The 16,898-nt window shown below is 36.6% G+C and overlaps 1 protein-coding gene across 16 annotated transcripts in view; it reads right to left on the reverse strand.

Annotated features, from left to right (window-relative positions):
• Positions 1–16,898, reverse strand: part of LOC135106387 (protein unc-80 homolog) — a 172,762-nt gene that overhangs the window by 74,025 nt on the left and 81,839 nt on the right. For 15 of the 16 annotated variants that reach the window (XM_064015354.1, XM_064015364.1, XM_064015356.1 and 12 more), the window contains 8 exons: positions 14,723–14,843; positions 14,132–14,302; positions 13,182–13,411; positions 12,748–12,986; positions 12,358–12,545; positions 11,470–11,618; positions 10,393–10,570; positions 10,132–10,264 (listed from right to left, as the gene is read on the reverse strand). In XM_064015354.1, the coding sequence (XP_063871424.1) occupies positions 10,132–10,264; positions 10,393–10,570; positions 11,470–11,618; positions 12,358–12,545; positions 12,748–12,986; positions 13,182–13,411; positions 14,132–14,302; positions 14,723–14,843 (1,409 nt within the window). The remainder of the gene's footprint in view (positions 1–10,131; positions 10,265–10,392; positions 10,571–11,469; positions 11,619–12,357; positions 12,546–12,747; positions 12,987–13,181; positions 13,412–14,131; positions 14,303–14,722; positions 14,844–16,898) is intronic. The other variant, XM_064015359.1, reaches the window with a different exon arrangement.

Raw genomic sequence — 16,898 nt, forward strand, 5'->3', positions numbered from 1 at the left:
CATCCATCTTTCCTTTTATTGTTCTTTAACATAATTTTCCTACAACACTAGTCAAGGGCACTGGTCTATAATTTAGTGAATTTTCCTTATTTCCTTTGTATATTGTTGTAACATTTTCTCTCTTCCAATCTTTTGGTACTCTTCCCTGTAATAGTGATGTCACCACTAGACTGTGAATTTTATAAGCCAGTTGTTCACTACATTCCTTCAATATCCAGTTTGATACTCCATCTGGACCAGTTGCTTTATTTACATCAAGCATCATCTTAAGTATTTCTTCATAACTGACTGGGACTGTACTTAGTATATTCCTCACCAACTTATCCCTTCCAGCATCAAATTCCCCTTCCACAGTAAATACCGATATGAAACTATTGTTCATAACCTCCACCATGTCCTGTGCACCATCAAAGATTTTTCCTTCAACTTTCAATCTTGATACACCTTCCTTCTTCTTCATTTTCCCATTAATATATCTAAAGAATAGTTTGGTTCATTTATACACTTATCTATTATATCTCTTTCATCATCTGCATCTTGAAAGTCTTTCCAGTCTACAGCAACAAAGTATTCTTAATTTTTCAAAGTCAGGTGTACTATATTTAAATCTTTTTACCTTATAATTTTTATCAATGATTACATTTTCATTTTTTATATTAAATTCCATCAACACATGATCACTTTTACCTCGAGGGCTATCATATTGCATAGTTTCAATAATTTCCATGTCCTTGATAAACACCAAATCAAATCTCTTCCACTGAATCTGGTATCAAAATCAACCCACTGAGTCATCAAGTTTTCCATTGCCCAGTTCAATAGTCTATTACTCCATGAGCTCTCACTTCCAGTAGTTGTCAATGTCTCTCAATTCGTCTCCTTACAATTAAAATCCCCAACAATAACTATATCACTACTTTCCATCACTATCTTTTCAAGACCTTTTAGCACATCTACCAACATCTCTTCATGCTCTTCTTTTTGCCAAGCATTGGTCATAGGTGGCACATGCACTCCTACATAATTCATTATCTTTCCATCCTTCTAATTATCACTTGTAGAATTTCATAATTGTCCAAGCATTGGTCATAGGTGGCACATGCACTCCTACATAATTCATTATCTTTCCATCCTTCTAATTATCACTTGTAGAATTTCATAATTGTCTTCACTTTTTATTAGCTTCTCCACTTTGACACATTTTTTAGTCAGAACTGTCACTCCACCTCCTCCCTTGTCACTTCTATTTTTCTTCCATAAATCATATTCATCATCATCAATGTCAGGAGTTCCCCACTCATTTTTCCATTTTGTCTCACATAATACAACAACATCCAGTGCGGTTCTGCTTAACATCTCATTTAATTCCATTTTAGTTGACATTAATCCATTTACATTAATATAACATACCTTACTTACTGTTTAATGTACCATTTCCTTGTTCTCATATCTCTTACTCTCCTTTTGCTTCAACCTTTCAGTCTCATGCATATCCCTGTTTATCCATACATTCTTACATTCTTCATCTCTAGACAACCTCCAAGACTAATTACTTCTACTTGTACCTGTGTTGCAAACCTTATTCTTATGGGTCTCATTTTTTATTTTTCATATTTCCTGATTCTATGGAACTCTTCAACTTGCTTTACTACCTGCCTGTCTTCACCTGTCACTTTCTTCAGTAACTTATTCAACATTTTCTTTTCCTTTTCCTTTTTTTCAATTCTGCTTACTATTTTCTCTTCCTTTAAACCAAATATAATTACTTGTTTATATTTCTCTAGTGTCTCTCACTAACTTTTTTCTTCTTTAATAACATTTACCACTTTGTCTCAGGTTTTGTTTCTCATTTTCTTGTTCTATTATTTTCTTTAGTGATTTTTCTTCAAATCTACATTCATTTAACCACTTTCCACATCCTTTACACTTGCCTTCATTTCCTCATTTCCTTTCTGAACAGTTTCTACTTTTTCCTTTATTTATTTCTTTAAACAGTCATTTTCCACCTTTGACTTCTCATTTTTATCTTCCATCTCCATCAACTTTGCCATGATAATCAACTCCTCACCTGTCTCCTGGTGTGCCTCCAATGTCTTTATTCTCTCCACTAACTTGTCCATCATTTCTTCCATATATAAAATTTTCCTATACTATAATCTATAATTTAGTTCTCTTTCTTCACCAGTAAAACCTTCAAAGGACCCCCGTTATTTTGGGGTGCCGCCCTCCACCATTTTGTCCAAAGTGTAAACAAACCAACCAAACTTTCCTAGAGATGGATGGGATAACTATACTCACATACTGTTTTTCCCCTTCCTATTTACCACCTAGGTATTCCTGGGTCTTCATATCATAACTTGTTCCACCATAAGCGATTTGTGTTATTCCTTCCTTCAATGTGTAGAGCACTAGGAAACACGTCCTGTCAGCTCCGCTGCCGCCACTGTGTGTGTGTGTGTGTGTGTGTGTGTGTGTGTGTGTGTGTGTGTGTGTGTGTGTGTGTGTGTGTGTGTATATTTACCTAGTTGTATTTACCTAGTTGTGAAATACAGGACAAGAACCACACTAGGCTCATGCTGTCCCGTCTCAATATCGACTTTTATCTAATATTTTTTTTTTTATTTATGAATTGTCTTTGCACACACAGTCTCATCCTTAAGTTCATTCCACACTGTTATACTTCTGTGTGGGAAGCTATGTTTCTTGATGTCTCTTCTGCAAACACTCCTTTTCAGTCTCCTTCCATGTCCTCTTGTGCCTCTCGTATCTGGTATCTCTGTCCAACTTTTCCATTCCTTCCAATATTCTATATATTGCTATCAAATCACCCCTTTCCCTTGTTTTCTCATAACTATACTCTCTTAAGCTTGCAGGGATTTTAGTTGCAGCTTTCTGTATTCTTTCTAACTTTCTTGTATCCTTTTTTCAAACCTGGCGACCACACTAATGCTGCATACTCCAATCTCGGACGTATCATCGTTGTTATCAGTTTTTTTTATCATATCTTCATCAATATAGGAGAATGCTATCTTGATGTTTCTCAACAGATTATATATTTCTCCTATAATTTTGTTTATGTGCTTCCCAAATGATAAATTATCAGTAATAATTACTCCTAGGTCTTTTTCATCTTATCTTATAGAGATTTCCTCATTCCCTAAGTAATAGTTGCCAACTGGTCTTTTCACACATTTTCCAAACCTCATCACACTACAATTTTTAGCATTAAACTCCATGTTCCATCTCAACGATCATTCATTAATTTTAATTAAGTCCTGATTTAAAGCACTGCAATCCTCTTCATTTGTTACTTTCCTCATAATCTTAGCGTCATCAGCGAAAAGGTTCATGTAACTTTCTATGCCTTCTGTCATATCATTTACATAAACTGTGAACTTAATAGGTGCAAGTACCAAACCTTGTGGGACTCCACTTATTACTGTTCTCCAGTTTGACTTGTTGCCTTTAATTACTGTCCTCATTTTTTCTGTTTGTCAAAAAGTCAGTCATCCACTTTAACAGTGATCTGCCAAGTCCTCTAATTTTTTTCCAATTTCCATATTAGTCTTCTGTGTGGAACTTTATTGAATGCTTTTCTCAGATCTAAGTATATGCAGTCAGCCCATCCATCTCTCTCTTGCATTATATCTATTACTCTCAAGTAGAAACTTATCAAATTCGTAACACAAGATCTTCCTTTTCCGAAACCAAACTGTTTCTCTGTTATCACCTTGTTGTCTTCTAGGTATTTCACCCATCTGTTCTTGATAATCTTTTCACAAATCTTCGCCACCACACTTGTGAGCGATACAAGTCTATAATTTAATGGATCTTCTTTACTTCCAGTCTTGTGGATTGGGGTGATATCTGCCCGTTCCAGTCTATGGGTACTCTACCTTTTACCAGAGTAGTGCTAATTATATTGTGCAATGCTGATAATAATTGTGAGCTACACTCTTTTAAAATCCAACTCAATACACCATCAGGACCCATTGCTTTCCTTACATCCAGGTCTTCCAACATATTCTTTACTTCCTCTACTGATGTTTTAATCTTTAGGCCGGTCCTTTTTTTCTAACGCTGTCCTCTCACCTCTGAAATAATTTTCCTTAGTAAATACAGAGTGGAAGTATCTGTTAAACACTTCAGCTACCCCTTCTGGGTCACCCACTGTCTGTTCTCCAGCTTTTATCGTACTTATTTCATCTTTACTCTTTAATTTTCCATTAATGAATTTATGAAATAATTTTGGTGGGTCTTTACATTTCTCCACAACTTTCCTTTCAAAATTTTTCTGCTCATCTCTGCGAGTTTTGACATATTCGTTCCTCTTCCTTATATAATTGCTCCACAGGTCCAGTCTCTTGTTTTTCTTCCACTTGTTCTTTTTCTTCCACTTGCTTTTTCTTTCCAATCTAGCTGTTGCACATCTGTTGTACCAATCGTTTTCGAAAAGGTTCTCTGTTGGTTTTTTGGGTACCCATTTCTCTACTCCCTTATTATAAATGTCCAGGAAAGCTGTCCACTTTTCCTCTATGTCTTCCTTTTGAATAACTATGTTCCAATTCACTTCACTGAAATACTTCCTAAGTTGTCCAAAAGTTAGTCTTGCTGTAGTTTAGCCATTCTCTTCTGTGGTCCTCTTTCCTTATATTGAGGTTATTATCCATAACTGTGAACTGAATCAGCATATGATCACTTTTTCCTATTGGGTTTATGTATTTAAGGTCTTCTACTATTTCTTGTTCCTTGGTGAAAATTAGATTGAGCCTTGAAGATGCTTCATTTCCCCTAAATCTAGTGTCATCTGTAACCCATTGTGTCAGGAAATTTTCGATAGCCAGGTCTAGTAGCTTGTTCCCCCATGATGACTCACTGCATTCTGTGGTCCAATTCTCCCAAGATATCTCTTTACAGTTAAAGTCCCCCATCAGGAGTATATCGTCATTTTCCTCAAGCAGCTCTTCTAAACATGTCCTTGTGTCCTCAAGCATTTTCTTATATTCATCCTCTCTCCAAGAGTTGGAATAGGGGGAACATAAGTAACCACAACATTACAGTATCTTCCCACATTCTGTCTTAAGCTTATTTTCAATATTTCTGCCTCCTCTACCCCATATGTGACAGATTCCACTAATAAATCCTTCCTAACTAGAAGCATCACACCTCCTCCCCATTTATTCTTCCTATTTCTCATCCAGAGGTTGCATTTTCCTTCACCAATATTTAATGTATCCCCTTCACTTGCCAATTTAGTTTCAACGATTCCCGTGATGTCCGGTTTCTCCTCTTTTAAATAGTCTTCTGGTTCCAACACTGCCGACATTAGTCCATTTTATATTCGTGTATGCTACTTTAAGTCTTCCCCTTCTGCATTTACTTCCCTCTTGTACCACTTTCTCAACCTCATGTCCATAACCCTCCAAAAGAACTGTTTTTTCTCCACCTCTGATAATTTTCCATTTTTTTCATTTGTTTCTTTTCTTACTTCATTTATAGTATCTCTCTTTTCTCTGGTTCTATCTTTTTTTATCCACACTTGTTTGTATTCTTCCACCTTGGCCACTTTCCAGGATTTACTCAGTGTTTCTTCAGCTGCCACTTGTGATCTAAACCTTATTTTCATAGTACGCTGTCCACCCTCAACATATCTACCCAATCTTTTAATTTTTCAATCTCTCCAGTTAGCTCTTTTTCTTTTTGTAATGTTCCCACTAATTTTTCCACACATATCTTTTTCTTCTTTTCTCTTTCAGTCAACTGAGATGTACACTCTTCCTTCAGGCCGAATACCACAACAGTTTTTTTCTTATCTACAGTGTCTCTCACCAAGTTTTCTTTCTGTTTTATAACTTGAACAATTTTTTTCTGTTAGCTTTGTGTCGTTTGTCTTTGTTTGTTCCTCCACAATTTTCCTCTTGTTCTTTCTTCCAATTTTCCTGTTTTACGTTTAACTCTTCAACTTTGCCTTCATATTCCATTGCTTTCTTTTCATATAACATTAGTTTTTTATGTAGATCATCGTATGCACCTTTCCACACCCCCTTCATGGTGATCAAAGTTTCAACCATCTTCTCCATCTTGTCAAATCTATCCTTCATTTCCTTCATTTCGGTTTCCAGTGTGATAATTCTCCTTCTCATCATTGCTTCCCAGACCTTCGGTCCTCTTCCCCAAATCCCGAGAAGTCTCTCTGTCTCGCCTTCGGGACAGTCCCCATTGGTGTAAACAACATAGTGGGGACTGAAGTAACCCCCTCTTCACCACTCATTATAACAATTAAACTGCTTTCTACAAAACACTTTTGGAGACAGGTCAGCAACGAGTAAAACCAGTGTGAACTCTCACCACTGTATTTCCACTAGGGCAGCTCTCAGTGACGTAGATGGCTGGATTTGTAGGAGCGCCTGTTTGCGTTGACCTCTCTGTCCGCCATGACAGGTGTGTGTGTGTGTGTGTGTAAGTGTGTGTGTGTGTGTGTGTGTGTGTATATATATATATATATATATATATATATATATATATATATATATATATATATATATATATATATATATATATATATATATATATATATACAGTAAAATCCCTCTTATCCGGCATCAACGGGACCACCGACATGCCGGATACTTGAATATTGCCGGATACTTGAATAGAAGTGAAATTATGTCCACAATCACCACCCTACACTCACATATCTTACCATAACAAAGATCAGCTGATCTTAATCAGCAGCTGATCTGATCAGCTGCTTAAGTGTAAGCACAACACGCTTCCTCTTTTCTACAACTTTAGGCATGATGAAGGCGTCAGGCGATAAACAGTACACATGCGGGACTGAGTCACTGAGTAAACAAAGTGCAGTGAGCCGTGGATGGCGCGAAGCAGTGCGCTCTGGTGGCGATGGGACAAAGTATGCCTTGCGCGGGAATTTTAATCGATTTTATGAGTACACATTGATTTTTTATTGATTTTAAGGCTCGGGGAAAAATGTGCCGGATACTTGAAGCTGCCGGATACTCGAATGCCGGATGAGAGGGATTTTACTGTATGTATATATATATATATATATATATATATATATATATATATATATATATATATATATATATATATATATATATATATATATATATATATATATATATATATTTTTTTTTTTTTTTTTTTAATGTAGGAGGGACACTGACCAAGGGCAACAAAAATCTGATAAAAAAAAAAAAATGGCCACTGAAATGCCAGTCCCATAAAAAGGTTCCAAAGCAGTAGTCAAAAATTGAAGGATAAGTGTCTTGAAACCTCCCTCTTGAAGGAATTCAAGTCATAGGAAGGTGGAAATACAGAAGCAGGCAGGGAGTTCCAGAGTTTACCAGAGAAAGGGATGAATGATTGAGAATACTGGTTAACTCCTGTGTTAGAGAGGTGGACAGAATAGGGGTGAGAGAAAGAAGAAAGTCTTGTGCAGCGAGGCCATGGGAGGATGGGAGGCATGCAGTTAGCAAGATCAGAAGAGCAGTTAGCATGAAAATAGCGGTAGAAGACAGCTAGAGATGCAACACTGCAGCGATGAGACAGAGGCTGAAGACAGTCAGTTAGAGGAGAGGAGTTGATGAGACTAAAAACTTTGGATTCCACCCTGTCTAGAAGAGCAGTATGAGTGGAACCCCCCCAGACATATGAAGCATACTCCATACATGGACGGATAAGGCCCTTGTACTGAGTTAGCAGCTGGGGGGGTGAGAAAAACTGGCAGAGACGTCTCAGAACGCCTAACTTCATAGAAGCTGTTTTAGCTAGAGATGAGATGTGAAGTTTCCAGTTCAGATTATAAGTAAAGGACAGACTGCGGATGTTCAGTGTAGAAGAGGGGCACAGTTGAGTGTCATTGAAGAAGAGGGGATAGTTGTCCGGAAGGTTGTGTCGAGTTGATAGATGGAGGAATTGAGTTTTTGAAGCACTGAACAATACCAGGTTTGCTCTGCCCCAATCAGAAATTTTAGAAAGATCAGAAGTCAAGCATTCTGTGGCTTCCCTGCGTGAAATGTTTACATCCTGAAGGGTTGGATGTCTAAGAAAAGACGTGGAAAAGTGCAGGGTGGTATCATCAGCATAGGAGTGGATAGGACAAGAAGTTTGGTTTAGAAGATCATTAATGAATAATAAGAAGAGAGTGGGTGACAGGACAGAACCCTGAGGAACACCACTGTTCATAGATTTAGGAGAAGAACAATGACCGTCTACCACAGCAGCAATAGAACAGTCAGAAAGGAAACTTGAGATGAAGTTACAGAGAGAAGGATAGAAGCCGTAGGAGGGTAGTTTGGAAATCAAAACTTTGTGCCAGACTCTATCAAAAGCTTTTGATATGTCCAAGGCAACAGCAAAAGTTTCACCAAAATCTCCAAAAGAGGATGACGAAGACTCAGTAAGGAAAGCCAGAAGATCACCAGTAGAGCAGCCCTGATGGAACCCATACTGGTGATTAGATAGAAGGTTGTGAAGTGATAGATGTTTTTAAGAATCTTCCTGAGGATGGATTCAAAAACTTTAGATAGGCATGAAATTAAATCAATGGGATAGTAGTTTGAGGGATTAGAATGGTCACCCTTTTTAGGAACAGGCTGAATGTAGGCAAACTTCCAGCAAGAAGGAAAGGTAGATGTTGACAGACAGAGCTGAAAGAGTTTGACTAGGCAAGGTGTAAGCACGGAGGCAAAGTTTCGGAGGACAATAGGAGGGACCCCATCAGGTTCATAAGACTTCCGAGGGTTTAGGCCAGCAAGGGCATGGAAAACATCATTACGAAGAATTTTAATAGGTAGCATGAAGTAGTCAGAGGGTGGAGGAGAGGGAGGAGCAAGCCCAGAATCGTCCAAGGTAGAGTTTTTAGCAAAGGTTTGAGCGAAGAGTTCAGCTTTAGAAATAGATGTCATAGCAGTGGTGCCATTTGGTTGAAATAAAGGAGGGAAAGAAGAAGAAGCAAAGTTATTAGAGATATTTTTGGCTAGATGCCAGAAGTCACGAGGGGAATTAGATCTTGAAAGGTTCTGACACTTTCTGTTAATGAAGGAGTTTTTGGCTAGTTGGAGAACAGACTTGGCATGGTTCCGGGCAGAAATATAAAGTGCATGAGATTCTGGTGATGGAAGGCTTAAGTATCTTTTGTGGGTCACCTCTCTATCATGTATGGCACAAGAACAAGCTGTGTTAAACCAAGGTTTGGAAGGTTCAGGTCGAGAAAAAGAGTGAGGAATGTATGCCTCCATGCCAGACATTATCACCTCTGTTAAGCGCTCAGCACACAAAGATGGCTCTCTGACAAGGAAGCAGTAGTCATTCCAAGGAAAATCAACATAATACCTCCTCAGGTCCCTTCAACTAGTAGAGGCAAAATGCCAGAGGCACCTTCGCTTAGGGGGATCCTGAGGAAGGATTGGAGCGATAGGACAAGATACAGAGATAAGATTGTGATCGGAGGGGTCCAACGGAGAAGAAAGGGTGACAGCATAAGCAGAAGAATTAGAGGTCAGGAAAAGGTCAAGAATGTTGGGCGTATCTCCAAGATGGTCAGGAATACGAGTAGGGTGTTGCACCAATTGCTCTAGATCATGGAGGATAGCAAAGTTGAATGCTAGTTCACCAGGACTACATATATATATATATATATATATATATATATATATATATATATATATATATATATATATATATATATATATATATATATGAGAATAACTTAAGAGAATAATAAAATCATCCTTTATTACTGTTCAAGAAAAGGTCAACTGCTGTGCAGTAATTTTGTCAACTGTCCTGCAGGACCAAGAACTTTGAAAACAATAATGATGAAAATAACATCTACTGTGGCAAAACATGATGAAAATGAGAATGCTATACAACTCTCAAAAATGTAAGTCATAAAACATTCACATATCAAAAGTTCTTCATAATCTCATTTGTTAACAATACTGTAATTGGAGCCTTATAAGTTCCAAATTGAATTCAGGCTCCTCTTCACAATTCTTATTAATACATCACCAGATTTCTGACATTCCCATTGATGTCCTGTAAAGCCTAATTAGAAGATCCAAGTTCAACATTACAGCTTAATTTGTACAAAGAGATGCTTACCAAGTTTAGACACTTTTCTACCCTTTGGATGAGCATTAGGGGTGAGATGGTCTTGTTCTGTGGACTGAGAAGTCATCACTTGATAATGGCGACGACGATTGCTCTGAATAGGACTCTGAATACCTGATGAGTCCTGACCAAAAATAGAGCAACCAAGTAAAACAAAATATTTTCAGTATCAGCAAGTAAAGATTAAGATCATTAGTTTGAATCATATTCACACAAAGGACAGCAATAAAAAGTCCTCCAGCCTACAAATACCTCCTGCTGATCATCATAAACACTACTGATGGAAGGAGCTTTTTTAATGGCTGAGGTGATGGAGGATGATGTTGATTTCTTCTTAAATATTCCCTTCCTTCCTTTTCCGACATCTCCCCCCTCTTCTGCCATGGCTGGAGGTGAGTCTCGGTAGACATCATCCTCCACTGTCACACGCCTAGGAGATACAGTGAAGCTATAATTCTACATTTTCAAATAACATCAGAAAAGAAGAAAGGTTCAAAGTTCTTTTAAATACTGATGTCATACATAAATCAAATATCTGCAAAAGCAATTAAGTTTGAAAAATCCATGGAATGATTATCTTCTACCTGTTAATAATGTAAACACCTTTCAGGTTTCATTATACCGTATTTTAGGGCTTATAAGACGCTGCACCATGGAAGACGCACCCATGATACGTGTGACAGCCAGGTGGTAACTGATATATTTAATGGCAAAAGAGTGTGAGCAAACATTTTGTTTATGCTTTGAACATAGTGTGAGCAAACATTTTATATATTTCGAGCATAGTAAAAGCAAATGTTTTATGTGATTTGAATCAAGATCAAGAGTGGGAAGGCTGCCGCCTGCCGCTGCCAGTACCATAATAAACAGAGCGTGCTACAGGGCAGAGGTTATGCTTAAGGCTAAGCTTGTGGTTCAGCTCCAGGAAGGATTATGGTATTGGAAATACTTGTAACAGCTAAGTACTTAGTTTACATCATATAAAAGGTTGAATTAAATAGTACTTAATCTAACATCATAGCGTAATGACTCATCATACAAATCCACGTCGGTATCAGTCAAGTGTACAAGCTCCCTTGAGCCTGGCTGTTGCCTCACAATACAACATTTGTTTTGGAAGACACACTAGTATTTTTCAGGGTATTTTTTTGGAAAAAAAAGTGCATCTTATAAGCCATAAAATACGGTACTCATGAAGTTGAGAGAGAGAGAGAGAGAGAGAGAGAGAGAGAGAGAGAGAGAGAGAGAGACTTGAACATTTTGCTTAATATTATTATTGAAGGAATTAATTTCTATAAATCATGTCTAAGGAATATGTGAATTACAAACCTAATCACTCGAGTGGTTTGAAGCTTTTGTCTCTGCTTGTGAGGTCGATCAGCAGAATCAATAAGACCTGATAGGACTACCCTTCGGAACACACCACCATGGCCATCATGAATGTACCCAAGCAGATGGCGTACATCACAGTACACTGCCTACAAGAGACCACTGTTAGTGTTTGTAAAATGTACTATCATCCATATTCATTCTGACTGACAACAGTAAAATAGGAATTCACTATTTACCTCACATACATCAGTACATAAAATGATGCACTTTAAAACTCTAAATCTAAATGTGTACAGTTTGTATCTTACACAGTAACCCTTTATATATTCAACCTCAGTATATCAAATTTTGAATAGACTGAATGCTCTGAGCTGAGTTAATTACCTCCATGTTTATCAAACTTAGTTCAATAAATGAAGTGAAATATACAACTACCCTAGCACACTAAACCAGATGTCTTTATTTTTGTACAAAGGATGACAAAAGCAGAACAATGAATGTTGATCTGAACAAATATGGATATATCACACACTTGTGACCTCTTATGAAAGGATCTCTCATGTGTGCAGTGTTGATTTGATGTCTTCTTTCTCTAACATGTGCTTCATGTATATCACTAGGAAATATACTTACTAACAACAAAAATAAGTTACATTTTAAACAGAGCAGAACAATGAATGTTGACCTGAACAAATATGGATATATCACACACTTGTGACCTCCAGACCAGTGAAATTATAATAGTGTCATTTTCATTTATTCTTCATTACAAGTTTGAATTCCCATGAGAGGAACAGACCAGATCTGTCTAAAGCTTTACTGAACCTTTCTCCTGATAAGTTAGATATCTAAAGTTTCCGAGACAAGAGAAATTTGTTTTCTTACCATGTTTTCGGGGTTTTTGAGTTCTCTGTTGGCCTTGACAAAGCGTGACACTAGAGCCTTAAATACACAAGCCACTAGCTGCCCTTCAATGCCCCTGGAGCCAGCACCCCCAAGGGAAGCCCCAAAGTTGGTAGCATATCCTCCTTGTTGGTTGTCTACTCCTTTACTTGATCCAGAACGCTTCTGGCCTGTAGCAGAAACAAGCCAGTGAAACTGTGGGAATCCAAAGGTATGTAATATATATAAATTATAAATAATGTGAAAGTTTGTGTCATTACTACTACAATAACCTCTTTCAAAATTAACCTTTTATGGAAATGCAGGAATAATAAAAAAAATTGCAGACACAAACTTCTGTTATTATCAGCTCAATCTGACAGTCAAACTTACTCATAGGAGAAAGAAGGGAACCTGGATCAACACAGAAGCCAAGAAAAGCATGGAAAAACTCCAAGATCTCAGGGATGGGTCTAACTTTCACATAAGACCTTAGAAACCTCCTGAAAGCACTCTGGTCATGCCGATGGAGGCGAGCCAAGAGAGCCTGCCCAGTGTGACGGAGGAAGTCAGCTGGTGGTCCTCGATGGCCATCATTACACCCATGCTGACACCCCAGGTGGCGATACAGCCTACAAATAACCCAACTTTTAGTAGACCTATTATTAATGCCACTTTAAAAAAAACTGCTACATTTTGAGAATTCTGAATATTCATAAAAATTATGGAAACTGCACCATAACAAGAGTTAAAGGACAGTACTTCATCATTAGGAATTCAATGGAATAACAAATCTCAATAACTGACTTTATCCAGCAACAACACACCTAATGACAATGTCCATAAATACTGAGTGAGGCTTTAGTTCTTTATCTTTCTCTGGAGGCTTTGAGTCCTCCTCATCTTGATCTTCATCCTTGTCTTTGTCCAACTTCTCCCATCGTTTAGTAGTTTTGAGGATGCCAAGATCCAAAAGGAAGTCAAGCAAGTGAAGAAGAATCTCACACACACGCAGGGAGCATACATGGGTGTCACGCTGAGCCACCGAGTGTGCTGCCTGTCAGGGCAAATTATAGAAAATAAGATATTATATCATCTTTTCTATTATAAAACTGATGCTAGTTATCACTTTCAAAATTGCACCTGAAATGTTCAAGTAACTTTAATTCCACAAACAAATAAATATCTAAAATCATTACAATTTTCATTTGACATCATAAACACCAATTTGTGCCACTAACTGCACCATCTGTATGCTGCCTAACAGTGCTTAATTTTCACTTAAATTATTTTGTTAGAAATTTGTGCGGCTTGATTAACCATCTCTCTCATAAAATAACTAACCTGACACAAGGTAAGCCACAGAGCCAATATGAGTCAGTTAACTTTCAAACAAAAACTGGCATATGCAAAGCAAAGGAAAAGGCAAGTCTCCATAATTCAATCCAGAAATATAGCTGGAGTTCATTTACTTTTAGGACATAGTGTATTGATGACAGCAATCACTTGTCTGCACACATAGTAGGCAGTCAGTTACTTGGAAGATCAGAGCATACAAGAAAAGACTTGACATATAAGGCTGAAAGATTGTTTTCTCCTTTAGAAGGAATCATCACACTACTTGAACCAACTGTTATGTAAAGAGAACTCTCTTTATCAGTAAAAACAATTTGTTGCACATCAGGCTACAAACAGGCTTTAGATGGCATCAACATTTTCCACACTTACTGTCACAGTTTAGAAACATGTTAGCAATACCATTAAGATGTTAACATACCTTCAAAAGGACGTGAAGGTTAATATGGCCATCTCGAGTTATATAATGTGTAGAACCAGGGGCTTCAAGAGCTTCTTCATGGGAGTACTGTATGTTTGAGTCTGTTTGAGAGCGGGAAAGTGGAGGTCTCTGGTACACCACCTGTCCCTCTACACTTCCACTCTGAGATGCCTGGTAAGAAGAGAGTTAAGGAAACAATCAACAAAAATATGATTTAATGATGCAGAAGGATATATGGTGGATGTTATGTTATAAAAAATATTATTGAAAAATATTTATAATGTTACTTGTTTACAATGTTGCAAAAAGATATATAATGGATATTAGTCAACAGAAAAATATAATTCAAAGCAACTGATTATGTAACTTGTGCTTTACAGAGCAAATTCAATAAAATAAAAGAACTGAGAGTCTCCCAGATTATGCAAACCAAAATGGATACAATTTCAGTCCAACATGCACTGATTATGCAGCTCCCAACTATTACCAACTCATTGAGTATGAGTAGGTATATACTACAATATCTTTTTCTTTTTTTCTTTTTGGAATAAAGATAAAAAAAAATTTGATAAAAATGGCAGACTCCTTTACCTGGTCCCGCCATCCATGTTCACTTGGTGAAGGGGTATGCTGGGTGACAGTAATTATGGGGTGAGTGGTGCCCACAATCTGGGGATATGTTCTTCTATCTGGCCGACCCTCACCTACATATCTGTGACAATGAAGCTTTTGGTAGAATCATTATTTATTACTTGTGTAGCATTATTGATTAAAAATCTTACAATTGATTGTTATTTTTTTGGTGAAATAAAATCATACTTTGATTATCATCCCATAGCACAAATACTGTTAAGCAAATATTTAGCAAGTCACACTTAAGTTAAGATATGGCGAACTGTTCATGCTTTTTATTTGAACTAAACATTTTTCAATGAACTTCTGGAGAAAACAGTTTAATTATTCATAAATAGCTTTAAAACTGTCCACTGACTTGAAGATGAACCAATATTGAGGACAAAGACAGAATCCCTACATGAAAAATGATAATCAAGCATAATTAGTTTTAGCCACTGACAGTATTCAGGTGTATGATCTTAATTCATTTTAGTGGTTCATTCTTAGATCTATATGATCTTGAATTTCAGAGAGAGAGAGAGAGAGAGAGAGAGAGAGAGAGAGAGAGAGAGAGAGAGAGAGAGAGAGGACTTCAAAGTATTTCAATGATTGTCTCTTCTGAAATTCTACATCTATAACATCTATTTCATTAATATATCTAAATGTTCATTAGTTATATTCATTGGGAGAAAAATTATCAAGTACCCTGAAAAAAAAACATATACATATACTATATGTATATATAATTAATATATATGTATGTACCATATATACTTGAGTATAAGTTAACTATTTTATCATTGGTTTTCAAAATTTTCAATGCAACTACATATTACCAATTTATGTTGAGAATATCTCCCACATCCAGAGGCTTCATGTGGAGGTGAGAGAGAGAGAGAGAGAGAGAGAGAGAGAGAGAGAGAGAGAGAGAGAGAGAGAGAGAGAGAGAGAGAGAGAGAGAGAGAGAGAGAGAGAGAGAGAGAGAGAGAGAGAGAGAGAAACTTGCATTTACTCTCTGAACTTTACTGTATGTTAACTATCCTGAGAATTATGTAAGTTTAAAGAATTTTCTTGTAGCTTTATGCAAATTTCAGGAATTTTCTTCAAGCCTATCTTCAACCATACTCAAATATATACAGCTCAATAAGGCAATGTTTTTTCAGTCTTGTTACATTATTTGTTTTCTAATACATATATATGACCTAATAAAAGGCTTTATATGTACATAACTAATACTGGTAAGAGACATAAATCTGCATGCACTTACACAAACTTGCTCATTAAGCAAATAAAACTATTAAGCCATATGGTAATGTTGAAGAGATACAAACTATATGATTAAGTATTTGGTGCTTAGCTATTTTTTTTTTTTTTTTTTGTCTCTCTAAAAGCACAAGTTAACACAAATTGTCTGACCTCTAATATTTGTATTCTAACCTCATATACTACCTGAGCATGTGATAAGTTTAATATATTCACAGGAAGAACCTGCTCTGAATACTTGAATTTAGTGAGGGCTTCTAAAGCGAGTTGGGCAATTATTTTTGCTTCTTCATAGGTACTTACATATATATCACTGGAAAAGCTTAAAATTTATGAATATATGTGCTTACTATAGTTATCTTCACTTTTTACTGAACTCAACTCAAATGATAAAGTCCTCTTAAACCAGGATTCAGGCAGCATTGTACAACTCTCCTGGCTCTTCTCATTAGCACTACAAGACTCAATTTAATATAAAAGATATAAAATGACATGCTACAAAGAAATACCACAGAAGTTCATGAACTCATCATGCAAAGTAGTTTTCAATATAGAAAAGAAGTTTCAAGAGGAACAGTTTGCAGAGTTAAATGCAAAGCAGCAAATGATCAGTTTATGTATGGACATGAATCTGTGATAAACTTATCTCAAGGACAATCTTCTTGAAATAAAACTGTCTTAAAGCTTTAAGAATTATAACTATAATTCTAAATATTAAGTCCTAAGCACTATAAAAACAAAGAATACAATTTCCATTCTTTGTGAGTGCAAGTGTGTGTGTGTATATGTGTGTGTCTGTGTATGCATGTGTGTGTGTGTGTGTGTGTGTGTGTGTGTGTGTGCATATATATATATATATATATATATATATATATATATATATATATAT

This window comes from Scylla paramamosain, chromosome 13 (genome assembly GCF_035594125.1).
Source record: "Scylla paramamosain isolate STU-SP2022 chromosome 13, ASM3559412v1, whole genome shotgun sequence".
Lineage (NCBI taxonomy): Eukaryota > Metazoa > Arthropoda > Malacostraca > Decapoda > Portunidae > Scylla > Scylla paramamosain.